Source organism: Papio anubis, chromosome 17 (assembly GCF_008728515.1).
Source record: "Papio anubis isolate 15944 chromosome 17, Panubis1.0, whole genome shotgun sequence".
NCBI classification, from domain to species: Eukaryota; Metazoa; Chordata; class Mammalia; order Primates; family Cercopithecidae; genus Papio; species Papio anubis.
In genome coordinates this window covers 9174981-9199961 of record NC_044992.1, presented here as the reverse complement: position 1 = coordinate 9199961, position 24981 = coordinate 9174981, and the positions used below count along the sequence as shown (strand labels likewise).

At 45.6% G+C, this 24981-nt stretch overlaps 2 protein-coding genes across 6 annotated transcripts in view; both read right to left on the bottom strand.

Annotated features, from left to right (window-relative positions):
* USP43 (ubiquitin specific peptidase 43) overlaps positions 1-14194 on the bottom strand; it is an 84260-nt gene extending 70066 nt beyond the window's left edge. For both annotated transcript variants that reach the window (XM_003912335.5, XM_009189668.4), the window contains exons 1-2: positions 13523-14194; positions 2985-3116 (exon numbers count right to left, since the gene is read on the bottom strand). In XM_003912335.5, coding sequence (XP_003912384.3) covers positions 2985-3116; positions 13523-14026 — 636 coding nt within the window. In that variant the 5' untranslated portion in view covers positions 14027-14194. The remainder of the gene's footprint in view (positions 1-2984; positions 3117-13522) is intronic.
* A 1994-nt stretch (positions 14195-16188) lies between these two features.
* Positions 16189-24981, bottom strand: part of CFAP52 (cilia and flagella associated protein 52) — a 68405-nt gene continuing 59612 nt past the window's right edge. For 3 of the 4 annotated variants that reach the window (XM_031657373.1, XM_031657372.1, XM_031657375.1), the window contains 4 exons: positions 24359-24510; positions 21256-21358; positions 17803-17914; positions 16189-16622 (listed from right to left, as the gene is read on the bottom strand). In XM_031657373.1, the coding sequence (XP_031513233.1) occupies positions 16447-16622; positions 17803-17914; positions 21256-21358; positions 24359-24510 (543 nt within the window). In that variant the 3' untranslated portion in view covers positions 16189-16446. The remainder of the gene's footprint in view (positions 16623-17802; positions 17915-21255; positions 21359-24358; positions 24511-24981) is intronic. The other variant, XM_031657374.1, reaches the window with a different exon arrangement.

Genomic DNA, 24981 nt, shown 5'->3' with positions numbered 1-24981 from the left:
CTCTCTCCGCCATAGGAAATTGAGAAAGCACAAGGAATGCTTTAGGGAAAGGAATCTGACACACTGGCTTTGAAATAGACAGAGCCAGGTTCAATTCTATCTCCACCAAGTAGAAGTTGAGTGGCTTTGAGCAACTTAACCTAAATTTCCATTAACTGTAGAATATGAGTTATCCTTGTAATAGTAAAGCATGATGACTAATTTAGTCAATCACTTCAAGAGTTTATTGTCTACTCCGTGTCAGGTAGGGAAAGAAATTGTGCAAAGCATCAAGTTAGATCCCTGGCCCATAACAAACATTCAATAAACAGTATCTTTTTAACAAATATATCCTTCTGATTTCAAAATGTGTTCACTATAAACTTGTGGAATCTACAGTATAGTAGACATATGTTTATCTGCTCAGCATTCCTTTCTTTGGGGAAGCAAACTGTTCCATTTCTATAAAAGCTCTCCTTGGCCCACGTTCACCCCCACAGGCATGCAACCCAGCTGCACCCAATTAGAATATTCCATTCTTCTGGCCACATGCCCAGGAATGGACATGTGAACCAAGCTGAGACAATCGGACTCTTCCCTGGGCTTTTTCTGGAATCCCAAGCTCTAAAGACTACACGAGCATTGCAGAAGGCCATCTTGTTACCATCTGGGCAGAGTCAGTCTGAAAATGGATTCAGAGACAAGGGATAGAGACACAGTCGAAGACCTGGTGATGTCATCTGAGTCCCTGGATCCAGCCCTACCTGAAGCTGGTCTGACCCCTGGACTCGCAAGTTATAAAAGTCAATAAATGCCCTTTTGTTGAGTGAGACTAAGTTAAATTTCTGTCACTTACAACTAAAAGGCGTCAGAATAAGATAAACAGGAAATCATGGCACCCCCAATCTCAAAACCCAGAGAAAACACCATGACCTTTGAATGTGTGGTCCTCCCAGGTTTTACTGGGGTGATTGTTTGCTTTGTTTCATTTGTATGTTTTGGGAATGACTGGGGTGATTATTTTTAAAATAAGAAAATAGGTTTTCAAACCAGACCCCTTGGGCTTGAATCCTGACTCTGTCCTTTACTTAGCTGTGTGGCTTTAAGAAGGTTACCCAATCTCTCTGATACATGAAACATATATAGTTATGTTCTCCTTTTCTTAAAGTTGTAAGTTGACATTTTAAGAGAGAAAGAAAAAGAGAAAGGTAACAGCTGGAAAACATAAAGGAAACAGACAAACTTCAGGAAAATAAGACTAAGCTTCCTGAGCTGTTCATTCTTTATTACGCTAGAATGACGGGCTCCAAGCAAACACTGAAGGGATGGGAAGGTGATGGTTGAAAGATCTAAGCACTTTCCAAAGGTTTTTTTATTTGGTTAATGAAAAGGATGAGAATAACGTGTCCAGATTTAAAACAAAACCAAAAAACTGGTAAAACAGTTCTCATGGCTGCATCTGGATCAGCCATGTGATACATCAAAAGGTATGTGTTATTGATTAATTATCAAAGCTCATGAAACTTTTCTTCTATTACAGCAGATTATTCGTGGATGTTGTTAAAATAACTTTGCTCACTCATTGATGTGGAATTATCAAAGTTCATGAAACTTTTCTTCTATTACAGCAGATTATTCACAGATGTTTTTGAAATAACTTCGCTCACTCATTGATACGGTTCGGCTGTGTGTCCCCACCCAAATCTCATCTCAAATTGTAATCCCCATAATCCCCACATGTGGAGGGAGGGCCTGGTGGGAGGTGATTGGATCACCGGGGGCAGTTTCCCTCATGCTGTTCTTGCGATTGTGAGTGAGTTCTCATGAGATCTGATGGTTTTATAAGGGATCTTCCCCCTCACTCTCTCTCTTTCCTGCCACCTTGTGAAGGAGGTACTTACTTCTCCTTCCAACATGATTGTAAGTTTCCTGAGGTCTCCCCAGCCATGTGGAACTGTGAGTCAATTAAACCTCTTTCCTTTATAAATTACCCAATCTCAGGTATGTCTCTTTTTTTTTTTTCTTTTTTTTTTTTTTTTTTTGAGACCGAGTCTCACTATGTCACCCAGGCTGGAGTGCAGTGGCGTGACCTCAGCTCACTCCACCTCCCACATTCAAAGGATTCTCCTGCCTCAGCCTCCCGAGTAGCTGAGATTACAGGAGCGCGCCACCACACCGGCTAATTTTTGTATTATTAATAGAGATGGGGTTTTGCCATGTTGGCCAGGCTGGTCTTGAACTCCTGACCTCAAGTGATCTGCCTGCCTCGGCCTTCCAAAGTGCTGGGATTACAGTCATGAGCCACCACACCCGGCCTCAGGTATTTCTTTATAGCAGTGTGAGAATGGATGAATACTTTCATAATATAATAACTTCATTCACTTTTACTTTCTTAAGTGGGAAACAGAGGACTAGCATTAGAGCATAAGCCATCATTGAGCAAAGTCCATAAAGACTGCGCCTGAGGTATCAATCAGCTGTTCTTATGACAAATCATTGTAGTGCTTTCCTCCTCTGAAAGGTTTGGGGTTTCATCAAAACCTGGGGATGCTAAATGCACATGTGTAAAAATCATCCACCCTGTGTCGTGAGAGGAAAAGTTAACAGTTAGTGCTCTGTAGAATACATAACTGAGAAAGCAACGGTAGAGTTCAAATGGTACCATCTGCAAATAATAAGGAACGGTACTCATGGCCTTGGATGACCACACTAATGTACGGAATACAAACCAAAGAAAAGACTTTTCATATTTTGAGCCAAAATGAAACTCTATTCATTATATCACTGGGACAAAGAGAATGAGAAATACTGGAATGGAAGGAAATGCCTTGTGTAAAACAAACACAGCTAAGAGAAGGGTGCAGGGAATGGACTGTGGATATAGTAACCAGACTATATAGGAATCTAAGAATCTCAATTTCAAGATTCAGTTTTGAGGAGCTGAGTCAATATTTAGAGGAAAAAAAGAAAACCCAGTACATTGTGTTGTTTTGAGAGTGACCGACCTTCTCCAACACCGGCCCTCGGGATGAACCCTCCAGGTCCTCGTGTACACGATCCAGCAACCAGAGCAGGAATTCCAGGGCGTCATGCTGGGAATTGCCTTGGAACTGAGAGCCATACTTGGAAACTGCATTCTGAAAGGAAAAAAAGGAAATCCAGAGGTGAATTTGGCCCCTTATACAACCAAACGAAGGCTCTGTGAGCACCAGGTCTACCAAGTGGTCATTATTCAGCCCTGACCTGGGATGACAGCATGCAAACCACTGGGGTGGAAATGTTCTTTCATGCCAAAGCCCGCCCTTTTGGGGCAATGTCCCCAAACAGTATGAGGGTCTCTGTATATAGGAGAAGATATTTTCTTTCCAGAGGCCTGCTAATGTATGTTCTATCCTTTGAAAACCCAGAGGGTGGTCTCTGTTGAGTATTTTGATACTGTTGACCATCTGACCCACCGAAGCTCTCTCCCTGTGACTGCTGGGGTATGATGCTCCACTAGTCTTCCCTCCATTGGTCTATTCTCATGCTGTCTCTCTCTGTTCACCTAGATGGTGAACAGCCTTCTCGCCCTACTTGCTCTCCCTTGCTGATTTCATTCATTCCCATAACTTCAACTCTTTCTTCTATCAGAATACTGACATTTGCAGTGAAGTTGATTTCCTTAAGTACCATGCATGTAGCTCCTCTACTGTCTCTTTCTAACATGTATGAAATTTAAGGATACAAACTTGTTTCTGTGGTTAGGTCATCAAATGGTTGAACCAGCCCTTCACTACTTTGATAAATACGTATTGAGTGCCAACCACATGCCAGGCACTATTCTAGGGACCGGGGATACAACAGTGAACAAAACGGATGAAGACTCACTGTCCTCGTGGTGTTTGCATTCCTGGTCCCCCTTGCGCTGTCCTTCTATTAAATTGTGTAGCAACTTTGTCATTTTCTGCATAAATGCACACTCCAGCTTTTTAAAAGTTTATTGCAAAGAGTAATATATGCACATACTAAAAAACAATAATGCAATAAAAAAGGATGATAATGAACTCTTCCTTCTACCTGGCCTTCATCCCATGGTACCCCTTCTCAGGGGACAGCCACTTTTAGCACTTCCTTCAGCATCTTTCCAGGGACTTTTGCTATACATGTGTGAGCATGTGGGCATCTGGATGTAAGCAGCAAATCACTTGTCTATGTGTTCACACATGCACATGCACACAGCACACGATGGCTGTGGTTCTCTCTTAGACTGCAGAGCCAAGCCTCCAGTCTCATCCCACACAGGTCTATTCTCTGCTCACGCCTGCCAAAGGGACTGGTCTTAGCCAGGCTGAGGACCAGGACAATCCTTAACACTGCCAATCAAATCAGGCGGTCTGGGCTTTTTCTTTTTTTTCCCCTTTCTTTCAATTTTCCCTTGAGATTTAAAGGAGTCTTTAGAGGCCAGGTGCAGTGGCTCATGCCTGTAATCTCAACAATTTGGGGGGCTGAGGCAGGTGGATCACTTTAAGTCAGGAATTTGACACCAGCCTGGCCAATATAGTGAAACCCTGTCTATACTACAAATACAAAAGTTAGCTGGGCGTGGTGGTGCATGTCTGAAATCCCAGCTACTTGGGAGACTGAGGCAGGAGAATTGCTTGAACTTGGGAGGTAGAGGTTGCAGTGAGGAGAGATTGCACCACTGCACTCCAGCCTGGGTGACACAGTGAGACTCTTGTCTCAAAAAACTAAAAATAAAAATAAAGGAGACTTTAAGATGAGACAAAGCAAAAATGCAAGATTTAATTAACTGAAATGCTGGTTTTGAGTCTTTTTTTTTTTTTTTTTAAAGACAGTGTTTCACTCCTGTTGCCCAGGCTAGAGTACAATGGCGCGATCTCAGCTCACTGCAACCTCCACCTTCGGGTTCAAGTGATTCTCCTGCCTCAGCCTCCCAAGTAGCCGGGATTACAGGTGCCTGCCACCACACCCAGCTAATGTTTGTATTTTTAGTACAGATGAGGTTTCCCCATGTTGTCCAGGCTGATCTCGAACTCCTGACCTCAGGTGATCTGCCCGCCTCAGCCTCCCCAAGTGTGGCTCTGAGTCTTTATGCCAATCACATTAGTTTGGACTCTTCCCCCAGGCTTCTCTGCGTGTTGATTCCCAAGTAGGGCTACCAGATTTAGCAAATAAAAATACAAGATGCCCAGTTAGATTTGAATTTCACATAAACAATGAATACATTTTTAGTAGAAATATGTCCCGTGCAATATTTGGGACGTATTTACACTAAAAAGTTATTCATTTTTTATCTGCAATTAAAAGTCAGCTGGGCGTAGTATATTTTTCATCTGGCAGCTCTACCCTCAAACAACCCTCAAACCTATCTTCTTGTACCAACACATTCTCTTTGGGGTGAGCAGCTGGTCCTTCCAACTCAAAATCTCTAAAACCAGCTCATCCTTTTAATGTAGGTGTCGTCTTTCAGGTTCTCCTTCATATCGGTCAGCTGTCAAGCAGTCTGGATGCTGGCTCCCAAATGTCTCCACCCTTCCCCTATAGAAGAGTCTCATTCCAACTGTTGAGTTCCACCTGTAGCTGACCCAGACAACAATATGTACCTAAGGAGGGGCCCAGCCCCTAGGTTCTCCCCTTGCCAACCCACTGACTTCATGGTAGACCAGACCAATTTTCCTACAGCTCAGCTGAATAGTGTCATGCTCTGACTCTAAATCCTTCCTTACTCTCCTGCTCACCACCAAATAGTCCAAGCACCCTCTCTGTTTCAGCCCCAAGCCGTATCATTCCATGTTTCAAAGCTCCAGGTAAGTAATCCACCTAGCTGCCCCAAACATGCTTTCCTACTTCTACAGTCTAGACCTTTCCTTTTCTTTTTTTCCTTTCTTTTTCTGAAATGGAGTTTTGCTCTTGTTGCCTGGCTAGAATGCAATGGCACGACCTCGGCTCACTGCTACCTCTGTCTCCCAGGTTCAAGCGATTCTCCTGCCTCAGCCTCCCAAGTAGCTGGGATTACAGGGGCCTGCCATCACACCTGGCTAATTTTTGTATTTTTAGTAAAGACGGGGTTTCACCACGTTGGCCAGGCTGGTCTCGAACTCCCGAACTCAGGTGATCCACCCACCTCGGCCTCCCAAAGTGCTGGGATTACAGGAGTGAGCCACCGCACCTGGCTTAGACCTTTGCTTTTGTTCTTCCTTCCATGTGAAATCCATTCCTCTCCAGTTAATCATGATGATCCTTTAAGCCTGACACTCTTCATCTTAGCCTGGCTATAGTACCTGACAACCTTTTCAGAAAGGAGGTGACAACTTCAAGAAGCCAAGACAAGATAGGGCCTTAAACATGTCCCTCTCCATAAACAGCAATTCCACTTTGGGGGATTTTGCCTTAAGAAATGGGAGATACAAGAAGAGATGTCTTCACACATCAAAGTTATCTGGGTGAAAACTTATGACACAGTCAGATGGCCTTAAAATTTATGACTGATGAAATACAAGTGATAAAATAATAATCTGGTCATAAGAAGAAAAAAATGCAAAAATACATATTGGAGATTGTTTTATGTATATATTTATAGATAGAAAAATAAAAGACCAGAAACTACATGGCAAAATAGTAGCAAATGGTTATCATAGAATAATGGGATCATGAGCAATTTTTTTATTTTCATTTGTAAATGACAAAGTTTTTTAACAGTGAACATTGTTCTTTATTTGTCTTTTTCCAATTATAAAGTATTTGGCAGGTATTTCTCAGAATTATTTTTAATAACCTCCTGATGACTAGAGAAGTCATTCCCCTAGAAAGTCTATGGAAACAGGCTAGGGGTTGCGGCTCACGCCTGTAATCCTAACATTTTGGGGAGCCAAGGTGGGTGGATCACAAGGTCAGGAGATCAAGACCATCCAGGCTACTAAGGTGAAACCCGATCTCCACTAAAAATACAAAAAATTAGCTGGGTGTGGTGGTGGGTGCCTGTAGTTCCAGCTACTCGGCAGGCTGAGGCAGGAGAATCACTTGAACCCAGGAGGTGGAGGCTGTAGTAAGCCGAGATCGTGCCCCTGCACTCCAGCTTGGGCAACAGAGCGAGACTCTATCTCAAAAAAAAAAAAATGTCAGTCTATGGAAACATAACTAGAACTGCACAAAGCAGTTCCCAAGAAGTTAATTAGCTTGGGAAGAATGAACTGCAATATTTGGTTACTTATCCCACATCTTTTTTTTTTTTTTTTTTTTTTTTTCGCTGAGGTCTTCTATGTTGACCAGGCTGGTCTTGAACTCCTGGCCTCAAGCAGTCCTCCCATCTCGGCCTCCCAAAGTGCTAGGATTACAGGCATGAGCCACCGTGCCCAGCCCTATATTTGGTTATTTCTCTCCTTCAACATGGCATAACTCCATCTGTGTGTATGTTTTCTTTCCCAAACATTGACAATTTTTAACATTTCTTATTAAAATTATTCCTAGTTATTTCATATTTCTGGTTGTTTTATGAATAAAAATCTAATTTTATATGTTCCAAATGGTTATTCCTTTGATTTTCTACCTTCCATCTGATGTAACTAATGACACTAATAAAGTTAAAATAAGGATTTCTAGAATGTTTTAGCAATTTTCTTTCAATTTTTTTTTTTTTTTTTTTTTTTTAGGCGGAGTCTCACTCTGTCGCCCAGGCTGGAGTGCAGTGGCGCCATCTCGGCTCACTGCAAGCTCCGCCTCCCGGGTTCACGCCATTTCCCCTGCCTCACCCTCCCGAGTAGCTGGGACTACAGGCGCCCGCCACCTCGCCCGGCTAATTTTTTTGTGTTTTTAGTAGAGATGGGGTTTCACCGTGTTAGCCAGGATGGTCTCGATCTCCTGACCTCGTGATCCGCCCACCTCGGCCTCCCAAAGTGCTGGGATTACAAGCGTGAGCCACCACGTCCGGCCCCGTTTAATATTTTTTACTCCCTTTCCATTTTATGTCTGTTTTGTGCAGAACTTCCAAAACATAAGAGTGGTGAGGAAGGCATCCTTGTTGTTAAAAAGCCATGTCTCCATTATATCACTGTTGACCTAAAATGGATGCTTAAGCACATAAGATAATATAAATTCCAGATGGCTAAAATGTTTCATATAACCATAGAAAAGCTGGTACATATAATCAAATATTTATCATAAGGTATGATATAAATAAATCTAAATCTTCCAATATTGGGGTAGGGGGAAGAAGGAGACAGTTTTGAGAAAATATTTGTAGCAAATATGCCAAGAGCTAAGGAACTTACAGAAACATAAAAACATTGAGACCAAAGCAGAATAGAGAGATGCATAAGAACATTGAGCAGATGGGCCGGGTAAAGTGGCTCACTGGTCAGGAGTTCAAGACCAGCCTGGCCAACATGGTGAAACCCCGTCTCTACTAAAAATACAAAAATTAGTCAGGCATGGTGGCTGCGCGCCTGTAGTCCCAGCTACTCAGAAGGCTGAGGCAGGAGAATTGCTTGAACTTGGGAGGCAGAGGTTGCAATGAGCTAAGATTGCACCACTGCTGCACTCCAGCCTGGGTGACAGAGCGAGACTCTGTCTCAAAAAAAAAAAGGAACATTGAACAGATGATTGATTCCAAGAGCAGACTCGCAACTAGTAAGGAAACATGGAAAAATCTTCCACCTCGCTCCTAATCAAAGAAATAAAAATAAAAAACTATTTTTAGAAGTTTAGAAGATAATGCTATTTCTTAGGATGCAAAGGCACAAGAGCACTGTAATGAACTTTGGTGACTCGAGGGGAAGGGTAGGAGGTGGGTGAAGGCTAAAAGACTGCACACTGGGTCCAGTGTCCATTGCTTGGGTGATAGGTGCACCAAAATCTCTCAAATCACCACTAAAGAACTTATCCATGTAACCAAATACTGCCTGTTCCCCAAAAACCTATTAAAAATTTTTAAAATATGCTATTTCTTTTTGTTCAATAAATTAATAATAAGGGATGAAGATTTATTATACAGCCTGGTGATTATAGTTAATAATAATATATTATATACTTGAAAATTGCCACAGGAATAGATCGTAAATGTTCTCACCACAAAAACGTAAGTATGTTGGCCGGACGCGGTGGCTCACACCTGTAATCCCAGCACTTTGGAAGGCTGAGGCAGGCAGATCACTTGGGGTCAGGAGTTTGAGACCAGCCTGGCCAACATGGCGAAACCCTGTGTCTACTAAAATACAAAAAATAGCCGGGCATGGTGGTGCACGTCTGTAATTCCACCTACTTGGGAGGCTGAGGCAGGAGAATCACCTGAACCCAGAAAGTAGAGGTTGCAGTGAGCCGAGATAGTGCCCCTGCCTGGGCGACAGAGCAAAACTCCATTTCGACAACAACAACGACTCAATATTTAAAATTGAGATGGTGACTACACAGGTTCACACATTTGTTAAAACTTCCTAAATTTTATGCTTATACTGGGTGCATTTCACCATATGTAGTTTAGACCTCAATAAAGTTGATTTAAAAAGTAAAAATAGATAATAAAACAGTCATACTTTTGCTTTGACTATGTAACTCCATTTGTAGGAATTAAGCTTATGGGAACAATCACAGCTAAGGACAGTGATTAAAATACAAGAAACTTCAATACAGTGTAATACTGGAAAATGGAAACTCCATTTCCATTTTATGTCTTACTGTTTTGTCCAGAACTTCCAAAACATAAGAGTGATGAAGAAGGCATCCTTGTTTTAAAAAGTCTCCAGTATATCACCGTAGATCTAAAATTGATGTGTAAGCACATAAGCTAATATAAATTCCAGGTGGCTAAAATTTTTAATATAACCATAGATCTCCATACAGAATTGGTTCATTTCATAATATATTAATTGTTAAAGACTCAATTATTAATGATTGTTGTGTATTATTAAGACTAGGAAAATGTAACAGTGCTTAAATGAGAAAAGCAGGATATAAAACTAAAATTTTCAATTGTTTATACTTTGAAACATATCAGTATATTTACAATGGTTATCTCTAGGGGTTAAAATTACAGATGTCTTTTTTTTTTACATTTTAACTTTTTTTTTTTTTTAACAATGTGCAACATTTAATTACATCATTAGAAAAGCACAGAAAATCAAATATTGCATGTTCTCACTTATAAATGGGAGCTAAATCTTGCGCACACATGGACATAAGGAAGGGAGCAATAGACCCTGGGGATTCCAAAAGGAAGGAGGGAGGGAGAGAGGCAGGGGGACAATGGCTGAAAAACTTCCTACTGGGCAACGTGTTCACTATCTGGGTGACGGGGTCAAGAGAAGCTCAAACCTCAGCATCACACAATATACCCTTATAACAAACCTGCACACGTACCCACTGAATGTAAAATAAAAATGTAAAATTTTAAAAAAGAAAAAAAAGAAAAGAATTCTAGATAATACCACGGACAGGACTTTTCTTTCTGTTCTTCAGAGGGAGTCTCACTCTGTCACCCAGGCTGGAGTACAGTGGGCACAATCTTGGCTCACTGCAACCTCGGCCTCCCAGGTTCAAGCAATTTGCCTGTCTCAGCCTCCTGAGTAGCTGGGACTACAGGCACACGCCACCATGCCCGGCTAATTTTTGTATTTTTAGTAGAGACGGGGTTTCACCATATTGGTCAGGAGGCTGAGGTAGGAGGATCACTTGAGCCCAGGAGTTGAAAACTGTAGTGAGCTATGATGGCACCACTATACTCCAGCCTGGATGACAGAGAGAGACAGAGAGAGAGAGAGAGAGAGAGGAGGGAGGGAAGGAAGGAAGGGAGAGAGGGTGGGCGGGAAAAAAATAGAAAGGGAGAGAGAGAAAGAAAAAGAAAGAGGAAGGAAGGAAGGGAGAAAGAAAGAGAAAGAGAAAGGAAAGGAAAGGAAAAGACAAGACAAGACTCCTTTAACACAACCTGACGTGGTGTGTCTGCAACTAATTCTCCAGCCTTTCCTCCCCAGCCAAGTGGGCTTTTATTCATTTATTGAACAGAAAGTCTCGGCCCCACCTCCTTCCCTGGTTGGCATTTCAGTTCCCAGGTCCTGGGATGCACTCTCCCATCTTCCCAAGCCCTTCATTGACACCCAATCCTTCAAAATTCAACTCAGTGGCTGGTTACCTCTCCAGGGAAGCTTTCCCTGCCCACCCCACAGGATCTTCCCCAATCAAATCACATTTTCCTGCTGTCACTATCATAGCACCTTGCATTTGTCTTTTCTAACATGTTTCTGTTCCAATCATGTTCCTGTTCCTGTGTGATTATTTCATTAACATCTATTTCTACCTCTAGACCATAAGCCCCAGGAGAGCAGCCCCAGAATCTGGGTTTGTACTCATCACTCATCATGCATTCCATGCATTCCCAGTCTAGTCTCTGGACATTCAATAAATATTTGTTGAATGAATGTTTCCCTATCTGTAAAATAAGAAGAGCTCACCTAGATTTCAATCCATAAGCCTGGATTCTGGGACCCTCCACTCCTCCCTCCAAAGCCGACTACCCAAAAATCCCAGGAAATTCCAGATTGTATCTTCCTCATGAACATATTACAAACTTGATTATCCTTCAATTCCCTGAGGCTTACTGGGAGCTCCCAGACCCTGGGGATTTGACAGCAGGATAGTGATAGGAAATCCTGGTGAGTCACTGAGGGCGACTACTCATTTCGGAGTTTTTTTTTTTTTTTTTTTTTGAGACAGAATCTCGCTCTGTCGCCCAGGCTGGAGTGCAGTGGCGCAATCTCGGCTCACTGCAAGCTCCGCCTCCCTGGTTCACGCCATTCTCCTGCCTCAGCCTCCCAAGTAGCTGGGACTACAGGCGCCCACCACCACGCCCGGCTATATATATATATATATATAGTATTTTTAGTAGAGACGGGGTTTCACCGTGTTAGCCAGGATGGTCTCGATCTCCTGACCTCGTGATCCGCCCACCTCGGCCTCCCAAAGTGCTGGGATTACAGGCGTGAGCCACCGCGCCCGGCCAATTCCGAGTTTTTCCAAACTACTGCAGCCTCTCCCATTGCTGTGGTAACTGGATGGAAATGCATCTAGCACGAGAAAATGTACATAAAGATTACCTCCCTCCCTCCTCTAGGTTTCTGCAGGTGAGAAGGTGTCATGATAGAATAACGAACATTTCCCATGAGGCTGGCACTGTGCTCTACATTCGAACTCACTTAATACAACAACCCCATAACAAGGTAGGTACCACTATGGTTCTATATTAAAGATGAAGAAAGTTGCAGCACAGAAACATCTGGTAACCTGCTCAAGGTCACAAAACTCCAGAGACCTTGCTCTTAACCACTATACCACACTGCCTCTTTCTTAAAAAGCAAATATCACCAAAAAGAGACATTTAGTAACAACCATTTGTCCCACCGGCTGCTGCAGAACAGTGCTTCGCTAATGGAGGCAGGAGGGAGGAAGGTGGGGGTTGGCATCTCACGGGTCACATGGCAAACACTGCTTTCTCAGGCTGAAACTCAAGAGCGGTGATGCTTGTGGAATGAACACTGACAGGTTTCCCCCTCCTCCAAGAACAATCACTAGTCTGTAGGGAGCTTCAGTTCTCTGCCCAGAGCTGCGGGTTTCTTTCTTTCTTTTTTTTTTTTTCAGGAAGTAAACCATGTGCATCAATTATCAGGAACCCTTTAATTCAACTGGGACCCCAAACAAACACCCCGCTTTAACCCCGGGTGATGTGATACAAACAATTTACAACGCCTCAAGACCCTGCAGCATCCCGAGTAAGTAGACCGTGATCTAGCAGACAATAAAATGCAAGCCCGTGCTCATACATTGTAGGGGATTGAATGCGCCTTAAACAAAAGGATGCTATCTCCAAAATAGCACGCTCGCTGCCTTTGCTGGGCACTCAGCACGGTACCTGGCCTGCAGGTTGTCAGATTCCACCGGGCTTGGAATAAAATCCAAACTCTTTACCGTTGCCTCCTACGTCTTACATGATCTGGCGAAACTCATCTGCCTCCTAATCTCCAACGCCACTGGTTTTCTTTCCATATCCCCAGTACTCAGCTCCTTTGGGTCTATGGCAATTGTACTTGCTGTTCCCCCTGCCTGCATCAGTCCTAGAGCTTGCCCTGACCGCATCCTTCTCATCATTCAGATCTCAACGCAAGCATCACCTCCTTCCCCTGAGGCCTTGGCCTTTCAACGTCCCATTCCCCACCCCACATCATTCCAGACTGGAAGCTCTAGAGCGGGCGTTAGAACACTGTCCGGCCCTCAAGCCTTCAATACTTCAACAAATGCTTGTTGAATCCAGAAACTCTGATTACCCTTCAATCTGCCAGCTCACCCCACTCCCTCTCAAAATACCTAGGAGAATTCATTTATAAAGAAAACATAAGCAAGCGACAGCGTAACACATCGACTCAAAACAAAGCCGGTAATCCGGGGCTGAACTGGTCAATGGCATCTAAAGAAGGCCCCAAGAAAACCCCTTCCTGATCGTGCACACACTTTTCAAGAGGCGAAACCAGGGGGCCAGGGCGGCCGCCGGCGCAGCGCTGCCTACCTTGAACTCCGCGGAAAGTTGGGGCGTGTATTCGCGAGTCCAGAGCGCGCGCACCAGCGCCGCCAGCTGCTCGGTGACCTCGGCGCGGCCTGGCGCCGCCCGGTAGCGCCCCAGCGCCAGGAACTCAGCCAGCAGGTCGGTGTTGCTGAGACACTGCACCACGGCGTTCATGAAACAGGTGTTGCCGTGGTTCTTCAAGCCCTGAGCGCCCGGCGGCCGCGCCCCATCGCCGGCGGGGAGCTGGAGCTGGGGCTGGGGTCCGGGCGGGCGCTCCTCCCCGGGGCTCCCGGGGGCCGCTGGAGCCCGGCCCGGGGCGCAGGCGAAGCCCCCCTCACCGTCGCCATCGCAATATCCCGGCTGGGGCCGGGGCGGCGAGTCCCCGGGGCGGGAGCGGCTGCCCAGTGCCAGCAGGAAGCGGCTGAACAGGCGGCGCAGGGAGCGGCGGCGGCGGGGCCGGGGCGCGGGCGGTCCCCCTCCTGCCGCGTCCCCAGGGCCCGGGTCCATGGCTGCCGCCGGCGCAGCTCCAGGCTCGGAGCCCCCGGGCCCGAGGCGGACGAGCGGCCAGCAGGCCCTACAGCTTCGCTAAGGCGCCTGGTGCCGGCTACCTGCGGGCCAGGTGTGCGGGGACGGGGCGGAGGCGGAGCCAAGGGCGGGGCAGCCCCGCCCCGCGCGGGAATCCGGCCGCACGACCAGCCCCCTGCAGGGCAGCGCAGGGCCACCCCTACCCCTGCCTGGTGCCGCCCCCGCGGCGCTGACTGGGAGTCGTCGTGGTCGGGTTCCCCACCCTTCCTTACCTCGTAAACCGACAGACCTGGGTTTCGCCTCTGCTGCTGTTCCTCGAGCAGCCTTCGAGCAGTGGAAATTACGGAGGAATGAACATTCTGAAAGCGCCCAGTAAATGGCAAAGGCCTGGCTACTGCAGGAAGAAAAGGGCAAGGCAGGCATCTCCAGAGCACAGCCTCGGGCGTGGTGAGAGGCGCGCGCTGGGTGCTGTGTGGGGGTGGGGAGCGCTTTTGTGCACCGCTGGTTCCTCCGCAGGCTCAGGTGTGTGCGGACAGGTGTCGCCACCCCCTTTCAGACCGTCTGCCCTTTTAGGGGAGGCAGAGCCTGTGCCTGCACCCGCCCACTCGGGACCCGAACTGGGAGCCACGTGTTGCCCTGTAAAAAAAAAAAAAAAAAAAAAAACCCTCGAGTGGTTGTGGTTTGCTTTTTTTACACCACAGATTGGGTTAGAATCATTTTCCAAACACTTGTGAGACTTGATCATCCTTGCTTTAATCGGCAAGGAAGGGGGCTCAGAGAGGTATCGCAACGTAGGGAGGCCGCCCGACCCGTAAGCAGGGAAACCGGAACTCGACCTGGATCTCTGGACTGCCGGGTTCAGGCCCTTTCCAACCTCAGTATTTGCTTACCAGGAAGTTTTCAGGCTCTCAGGCGCGCCCCCTACGCGGTTTCTGGTTCACTCCTTAACGCACAATCCTTGCTGAATGATTGCCCAATCAGAATTAGCTTGGCCTTGTCCCGCCCTTGATTCCCTGGGTAACCCTGGGCCCCCCGCCCCCTCTTGATCCCATGCAACTGTCAGGTTTATAATTAATCTGGCAAGATCTTGCAAAATGAGTTTCTGGTCAATTTCTAGCTCAGAAAGAGATCAGCACCATGTGAGACGCAGTATTCTAACGCCCTGAAATGTTACTTGTTGTTTAATAAGTGATAATCATTTATTAAATATTCTTGATCCTGGCCGGACTTGGTGGCTTACACCTGTAATCCCAGCAGCACCTTGGGAGGCCGAGATGGGCAGATCACCTGACGTCAGGAGTTCGAGACCAGCCTGGCCAACATGGTGAAACCACGTCTCTACCAAAAATACAAAAATTAGCCGGGCGTGGTGGCGCATGCCTGTAATCCCAGCTACTTAGGAGGCTGAAGCAGGAGAATCGCTTGATTCAGTGAGCGGAGATCGCGCCGTTGCACTCCAGTCGGGCCACAAGAGCTAAACTCCGTCTCCAAAAAAAAAAAAGTCTTGATCTTTCAAACCGGGTTGCAGCAGTTACCTCATGCAAAAAAAGCAGCATTACTTAAAGAATAAATAACATGCTTAAAACATCAGACTGTACTGTGAATCGGAGACTTGTGTTCTGGAAAATGCCATTATTTACCCCTCTCTGGAAAAAGATACCCGGTTGGGTGATTAATACACAAGGACATAAGGTCCATTTCATCACCCTTGTGGTGGAAAGCACGGAAGAAAGATGTAATGGCCAACTCCAATAAAGCATCTCTGAAATTTCATCTTTCTTTGGTAATTGTCCTGAGATCCCAACACCACACATTTTCTTTGAGAAAGCATGCATGTTTCACTCTCTACCCTGTCAGGAATTCTGCCCATGCTTTAGTACATTAGTCACTTAATTCTCACAATAACCTTTTGAGCAGGAACTTACTCTTGCTTGACAAAAGAGAAAATTGTGGCTCAGAGAATTTTTAAGAAGCCTGCCCAAGATCTGGATTTAAATCTGAGGCTAGTCCCGTATAGCTTGACCAATGAAATGACAATTAAGAAGGCAATTCACTTTGCCTTATTTTTACAGGATAATAGCAATGCTGTCTGTGCACAGATCAGGAGGAAGGTCTGTGGGTTTTGCAGAGTTGCAGACAACAAATTATAACAGAAAACCGACAACTGAGAATTTATTCAAAATGTAAGAAGTTCTAATTAGAGTCTGCACAAATTATTCTTGAACATATTTCAATTTTAATATACAATGTAGGAATACAAAATGCATTCTATAAAGAAAAAAAGTTTGGACTCAAGAACAAAAACAGAGCTGTGAGAAATGAAGACGAGTGTTGGAGTTATCTAAAATCGGTCTTCAACAGGACTGTGTGCAACGCCAAGGCTCAGAGACATCTCATCAGTTTCAAGAGGTGTATGGGTACTTCCATCGCAAAATGGCCCCGTCGGCACTTACGCTAACAATATATTGATTTCCTGGACTTATGCGGATACGTGTGATGTTGCCACTGTGTCCCACCCCAACGTGAGTCACTTCACCCTCATTATAATCCCAAACTTTGACCAGATGGTCATTTCCACCTGAAAAAGATAAACACGGATATGGCATTGCTGCAATACAAGAGAGAAACAACCCTGATTTCAAATAACTGGATCGTTTTCAACACGGTCCCCGTGTATCTATCTTTGTAATAACACTTTTACTGGATTATAAAAATCTATCGGTTGCAGTAAGTTTGAAGGGGAGGGGGAAATACAGAGAGGTAAAAGCACATTTTCATCCCACTACCCAGAAATAACCACTAGTAAAAGGTTGACTTGGTTCCTTCCAGTCTTTGTAAGTATACTGGTATACATATATATCATATATGTGATTGGGATTACACTATGTCTAGTTTGATACCTGCCTTATAGTCAATGTATTTGTGAAACTTAATTCATTTAGTGCATTTATTAATTAATTATTTATTTATTTATTTTTTGAGACGGAGTCTCTGTCGCCCAGGCTGGAGTGGAGTGGCGTGATCTCAGTTCACTGCAGCCTCCGCCTCCTGGGCTCAAGCCATTCTCCTGTGTCAGCCTCCTGAGTAGCTGGGATTATAGGTGCACACCACCATGCCCAGCTAATTTTCATATTTTTAGTAGAGACGGGGTTTCACCACATTGGCCAGGCTGGTCTCGAACTCCTGACCCCAGGTGATCCACCTGCCTCGGCCCCCCAAAGTGCTGGGATTACAGGCATGAGCCACCGTGCCTGGCCGCATTTATTTGTTAATATCCTGATGAATCAAAGAGCTTGGCAGGAAATGATAATGATGTTCCAATCGGCGTGTTTGGGCAGTAAATGCCTCTTTGAAATACTGGTTAATTCATTTGTTTTGGTGGGGAGAGCATCGCATCATGCAATAATAAAGTGGAATTAACAGACGCATTTAAGACTTCAGAAGGATGCTGGACAGCCCAGGCCATTTAAAGGCCGCATTTCTATTATCAATGCCTACCACAAAAAGCAAGCCTAGCAACCTACGTCTTAGCCTTTATTTGCGCCCTTAAGGCTCTTGTGCAAATGTTTCCCCTCATTGAAATGTGACTTCTGGATTTTTCTTTCTCCGCTACATTGGCTGCTGTATTGGTTGCAGTCTGATTCTAACCAAGTTGCCTTGAGACACTTTTGTGGTCTTTTCCGATTCCCTCTGGCCTGGGAGTTCTATGTCCTCGTCTAAATAAGCCAGGCTTGGCTTTTTCCTATCCCAGGACTAACCTGTGACAAAGTGCACCCCTTCCTGTGTGATATCCATGCCATTTATCGACCCAGACAGGGAACCTTCCAATTCTCTGATTACTGTCCCATCAAATACTTCCCAGTAAGCAATCTGGAATTCAGGAAAGAAGCATTAAGCAGGACTCAGCTCCGGAGAGTCATCCATGCACATGCTAACAAAAGATGGCTCTACTTTATATAGAAGGGAGCAAAAATACACCACGGGATGATACTGGCTGAAATTATAAATAGGCTACAGCAGGGGGTGGCAAAACCATTTTAATATTTTTAGTATTGGTTTTAAATTTGCATTCTATTTAAAGAGATGTTGATGTGCTGATAAACCTGGATTAAGGCAGAAAGGGCTTTTGATAAGACTAAGCAGATTGAGCCTGAAGCAAGCTGTAAAAGAAAGAACAGCCTCTGCATCCACAGCTAAGCTTCAGGCCTGGAGGGAGGAAAAGCATTTTCTTCCTTCCCACTGGAGGATGAGCACTCCCCACTCCCCAGAGTTCTAGAGACTGGGCCCTCCCTCTTCCTCACCCCACCCTTATTCCCAACTTTCCCTTCTGCTCCAAAGCACTGAGATATTCCACAGGGTGGGGTTTAAAGAGGAACTGGTAACCTTGGTTCCCTGTTGGGGAGAACTACCTTAGGGGTGGAGAGATAGGGTGCCTAAAGGAGGGTAATTTTTTTCCTGAATATACTGCCTTTGTACCTTGAACTTTGTGAATGCACAATCTGTTCAAAATTTAAATTTCCTTCTTAGGAAAGAAAGCTTCTATTTATGATAGCAAAGACAGGGAATGAACCGAAATGCCCGTCAATGATAGACTGCATAAGGAAAATGTGATACAGCCAGCCGGGTCCAGCGGCTCACGTCTGTAATCCCAGCACTTTGAGAAACTGAGTTGGGCCCGTTGCTTGAGGTCAGGAATACGAGACCAGCCTAGGCAATATGAGGACACACCATCTGTACTAAAAATACAAAAATTAGCTGGGTGTGGTGGCACACACCTGTAGTGCCAGCTACTTGGGAGGGTGAGGCATGAGAATCACTTGCACCCAGGAGGTGGAGGTTGCAGGAGGTTGCAGTGAGCCAAGATTGTGCCACTGCACTCCAGCCTGGGTGGCAAAGTGAGACTCTGTCTCAAAAAAAAAAAAAAAAAACAGAATAAACTTAAGAAAATGTGGCACATATATACCACGGAATACTATGCAGCCATAAAAAGGGACAAGATCATGTCCTTTTGCAGGGACATGGATGGAGTTAGAAGCCATTATCCCCAGCAAACTAATGCAGGAACAGAAAACCAAACACCACCTGTTCTCACTTACAAGTGGAAGCTGAACAATGAAAACACATGGACACATGGGGGTAAACAACACGCTCTGGGCACCTGTCGGGGGGTGGTTGGGGAGAGGAAGAGCATCAGAAAGAATAGCTAATGCATGCAGGGTTTAATACCGAGGTGATGGGATGATCTTTGCAGCAAACCACCGTGGCACATGTTTACCTATGGAACAAACCTGCACATCCTGCGCATGAACTTAAAATAAGGTTGAAGAAAAAAAAGAAAAGAAAAAAAACAAAACAAAAAGAGTGCTTGACCAGGAATCAGGAGTGCAAACTTGCATGTGCGTTTCATTCATTTCTCATTGCTTCATATCGGAAACGTGCTGTGTTTCAGTCACCAGTCACTATGCCAGGAGTCTGTATTCCTCTGAATCTAGCTAGACTTTGTGCATACTATTTCTTTTTAATTTTTTTTCTTTTGCTTTGTAATGTCTGTTGATGCTTGATCATGTTAACAAAAAAATTCTGGTTTCATAGTAAACGCCTAAAGAGATAGAAAATCATGCCAGAGCCCATGTTTCTCAGGAATCACACCCACAGAAGTACTTGGAACTTGACTGCCTGCCTTCCCAGCCAAAGAAGCCAAACCGATACTCTTCTGGGCAGCCCTAGTAGGGCTCCATCTTACCGGAGTGTCCTCTGCCAGAGATGCCCTTCCCTGAGGTCTAGGCATTGGGTGGGTCCTTCTGTCATTCAGGCCTCAGCTCAGAGGCTGTTCCTTAAGGAGGCCTTCACCCACCACCCTAGCTGAAAGAGCTTCCCCCAGCCCACTAGTATCATATCACCTGTTCTATCTCCTTTCTCAGTCCTCTCACCATCTCATGTCTTGTTCACTTGTTACTCATCGTGCACTCACGGATTGGTTCATGTGTGTATTAGCCAATTCCATCCCCTCCTGCCCAAAATAAATTAGGGAAGTAAGGTTCATGAGAGCAGAGACCCCTTGCTTGCTCCCAGGGTGAACATTCCCCCAAACAGAAGCGTGAACCTTCACCTTCCTCTTTAACTGGGAAATCTATACCATATGTAGAATTTTTTTTTTTTTTTTTTTTTTTTTTTTTTTTTTTAGACACAGTCTTGCTCTCTCACCCAGGCTGAAGTGCAGTGGTGCAATCTTGGCCCACTGCAACCTCTACTTCCCAGGTTCAAGCAATTCTCATGCCTCAGCCTCTTGAGTAGCTGGGATTACAGGCGCCCTCCACCACGCTCTACTAATTTTTTGTAGAGATGGGGTTTCACCATGTTGACTAGGCTGGTCTCGAACTCCTGACCTCAGGTGATCCGCCCGCCTCAGCCTCACAAAGTGCTGGAATTACAGGCGTGAGCCACCACGCTTGACTCCATGTGTAGATTTTTAGTGTACTGATGAAGTACAGTGCTGAGAGATGAGGAGATCTATTGCCTTTCTGTTTGAATTTAGTCAAAGGAATAACCGGTTTGGGCACAGCAATTCTACTCCAGTCTAGAAATTCCCTCATAATAAAAACCAATCTATTGAGTACCTACTATGTGCCAGGCCCCCTGCTATAAGCCCCATAGGTGAGCATGACTTTATTATTATTATTATTTTTTTTTTTTTTAGACGGAGTCTCGCTCTGTCGCCCAGGCTGGAGTGCAGTGGCCGGATCTCAGCTCACTGCAAGCTCCGCCTCCCGGGTTCACGCCATTCTCCGGCCTCAGCCTCCCGAGTAGCTGGGACTACAGGCGCCCACCACCTCGCCCGGCTAGTTTTTTGTATTTCTTAATAGAGACGGGGTTTCACCGTGTTAGCCAGGATGGTCTCGATCTCCTGACCTCGTGATCCGCCCGTCTCGGCCTCCCAAAGTGCTGGGATTACAGGCTTGAGCCACCGCGCCCGGCCGTGAGCATGACTTTAATCCTCACTCTGTGAGGTTAGTGGTACCATTTCCACTTAACAGGCAGGGAAGTGAAGACACTGGAAGGTGATATGGCCTTTCCAAAGTGACATGGCTGATTGATGACAGACACCATTGGAACCAAGATGGTTTGACTTCAGAGCCTGCAGCCTCCACCACAACGCCTCCCTGCTGCTCTCTTGCACTGGAAAGATCTCAGCTTTCGCTGGGAGGACTCACCTTTCTGTCTGTTCCACTGGTGATGATCTGGAACTCCTCAGGGTGATAGCACACACACTGGAATAAGGTGTTGGCTAGTATCATCTGATTCCTCCTGAGATGCCTGGAAAGTAGATTCAAAAGCTGCGAAAGTCGACTTTCTCTTCCCTAGGAAATGTATTCACTATTCAGGCTGGATTTGGTGCAAGCTGGGATTTGGGTTGGTGTATCTCTGTGCCAAACATCTCATGCTGCCCAGCATGGTGGGGCCTGTATTTCTTCAAAACAGACTTCAAGTCACCCCTCTCCTCTCTACTTCTATGTACTCTCGTTGACCTATCAGTGACCACCAGAGGACAACGGGAAGGGCCCTTTAAAGACAGAGCACAGAACTCAACGACAACCCTTAAGTTCTAGTGAAAAAGAAGCAGAAGAGGCTGAACTCAGAGCCAAACTGCTGCCTCCCACACAATGTACTTGATTCTTGAGGCCACCATTTGGAAGTGGAGCTCCTTACAGTCTGAGAAGCAGAATGTGGGGAGAGGTATTTTATTTTATTTATGTTTTAACCATCGATGTATCTTTAATTCACAAATAAAAGCTGTAGCAAGATGTCATGTACACATTTGTACACAGGTTTGGACATACCAGATCATGCATAACCCTCAGAAAACACAAGCCTGTCACGTGGGGATGTCGCAAAAGCTGGCAAGCTCAACCCTTGTCTGCCTATGGTAAGAAGTCCCTCCCAAGACACCCCCCCATCCCGCCCAGGGTACCCCCAAGAGGGAGCTGGCCTCCTGCAGCTGAAGAGAGCCCGGCCTGGGAAGGGTATTTTAAAAATGGGTATTATGGGCCGAGTGCAGTGGCTCACGCCTGTAATCCCAGCACCTGTGGGAGGTCAAGGCAGGCAGATCACCTGAGGTCAGGAGATCGAGGCCAGCCTGGCCAACATGGTGAAACCCCCTCTCTACTAAAACTACAAAAAATTAGCCAGGCATAGTGGCAGATGCCTGTAATCCCGGCTACTCGGGAGGCTGAGGCAGGAGAATCACTTGAACCCAGGAGGCAGAGGCTGCAGTGAGCCAAGATCATGCCACTGCACCACGCCTGGCCAAGATCTGCATTTTAAACCAGCATTTCAGTTGATTTTTATGTGCATAATAGAACCCCTGCCTTAGATACCGTACCAAGAACTATGTAAATATCGCTTCTCCTTCCATAGACAATGTGGTGGGTGGCCATCTCACAGGCCAGGCTTTCCTGGCTAAAAAATGCACCTTCTGCACAGTTGCTTCTCATTATGGAAGTTTTCAAACCTGGTATCTGAGCTGAGCATTTTTAAAGATTTTGGCACGAGAATTCCTGCTACACAGCAGAACAGCTTTAAGGATTTGAGGCAGTCACAAACCATCCATAGAAATAAGTTGAGACACGTCCTTCTAGTTCTATATTTTCCCAGGAGGAAGGTCAGGTTTATAGCCTAACACTTCCTACAAGTGTGGTCCTTGAACCAGTGCCCTCAGTTGGGAGCTTCTCAGAAATGCGGAATCTCAGGTACCACATTAAATTTATTGAATCAAAATCTACGTGTTCAACAAGATCCCCAGGAGATACACAGGGCTAGAAGACAAAAGCTTGCTTTGTGGGGGCTTTTTGTTTGTTTGTTTGTTTGCTTGCTTTTTTAAGACGAAGTCTCATTCTGTTGCCCAGGCTGGAGTGCGGTGGCATGATCTCGGCTCGCTGCAACCTCTGCCTCCCGGGTTCAAGTGATTCTCCTGCCTCAGCCTCCTGAGTAGCTGGGACTACAGGCATGCACTACCACGCCCGGCTATTTTTTGTATTTTTAGTAGAGATGGGGTTTCACCATATTGGTCAGGCTGGTCTCGAACTCCTGACCTCGTGATCCTCCCCTCAGCCTCCCAAAGTGCTGGGATTATAGGCATGAGCCACCGTGCCCGGCAATGCTTTGTGTTTTTTTAATGTGTTAAGTACACAGTGAGTTCTCATTCCCATCAAGTGTATCTCATATTCTTTGTCATGCATACCTCCTTCCTCCCATCTTTGCACTTATCCTCGTCTCTCTTATGCAGTGATATAAAGGCAGTGCCTCGTAGGAGTGGTAGAGGGGTGATAGGTGGGTGGGGAGAGGGGTTGGAGGAATAGGGTCTGATTCTAAAATAAAAACACAGCAAAAGTGCTTATAGTCAAAAATTCAAAAAGCCACTTTTCAAAAATCCTTTGAGTTACTCCTACAATAAAGTTCACATGCTTCGGTCTAGTTAGTTTGAAGTTAGTCATTCTATGGGGGTGTGATATGCTCAGGGCATAAGAGGTCCCTGGGAATGTGGCCAACCGAGGAGAAAGGCAAATATATGTCCCACCAGCATCCCTCCCCTCCATGGGGAGTTCATGCTGGGCTTCATCTAACTGACTGGAATGATAAGAGGCACTGCCTGCATTCGTTATTTTTCTTTTTTCTTTCTTTCTTTCTTTTTCTTTCTTTTGAGACAGAGTTTCACTCTTGTTGCCCAGGCCAGAGTGCAATGGCGTGATCTCAGTTCACTGCAACCTCCGCCTCCTGGGTTCAAGCCATTCTCCTGCCTCAGCCTCCCAAGTAGCTAGGATTACAGGCACACACCACCACGCCCAGCTAATTTTTGTATGTTTAGTAGAGAAGGGGTTTCACCACATTGGCCAGGCTGGTCTCAAACTCCTGACCTCAGGTGATCCGCCCTCCTCAGCCTCCCAAAGTGCTGGGATTACAGGCAGGAGCCACCGTGCCCGGCCTTACATTCGTTATTTTTCTTGCCACCTTTCATTTGGGACACTTAGGGTTGAATTCGTGTTAAGTCAAACCATGCTTCACTGTGTGGACACAGAAAGCTATTTCCCTATCTCACCAGAAACTTCTAACATTCAGTTCTTCCTGGAAATTTTAACCCTTCCCACCAGCATCGATAAACCATGGACAGTCATGAACGGCTTCTGATGAACATCCCTTTACTGTGTTGCCTTCAATAAGATTTCTACGCTTCATTTGAATCTTCTCTCATGTTCAATAAACTGTTGGCATGATTGGATTTTGGAGGTACCACTGCATCCTCCCCATCAAGGTACCTACACAAGGTCCCAAATGATACAAGTCCCATCGGTGCTGGCGGTGACACACTCCTCGTTGTTCCTCTTCACCCTAATGCAGGAGACTGAGGACTTGTGTTCCTTCAGGGCCTCCTCCAGCTTCTGGGTCTGACAGCCTATTTGCCATACTCTCACCTGAAAGCCACAGAACACAGGATCTTGATACATACTTGGGACTTCTGAAGGGATAGGAAAAGAGTCCAAGAGCTTTTTCACCTTTGCTATGCTTGATTTGTGTGTGTGTGGTTTTTTTTTTTTGTTTTTTTTTTTTTTTTTTTTGAGGTGGAGTCTCGCTCTGTCGCCCAGGCTGGAGTGCAGTGGCACGATCTCGGCTCACTGCAAGCTCCGCCTCCCAGGTTCACGCCATTCTCCCGCCTCAGCCTCCCGAGTAGCTGGGACTACAGGCGCCCGCCACCACGCCCGGCTAATTTTTTTGTATTTTTCGTAGAGACGGAGTTTCACCATGTTAGTCAAAATGGTCTCGATTTCCTGACCTTGTGATCCGCCCGTCTCAGCCTCCCAAAGTGATGGGATTACATGCGTGAGCCATAGCACCCGGCCCGATTTGTGTTTTTTTAAATTCCCTGTCTTCGTCTCGGTTGGGTG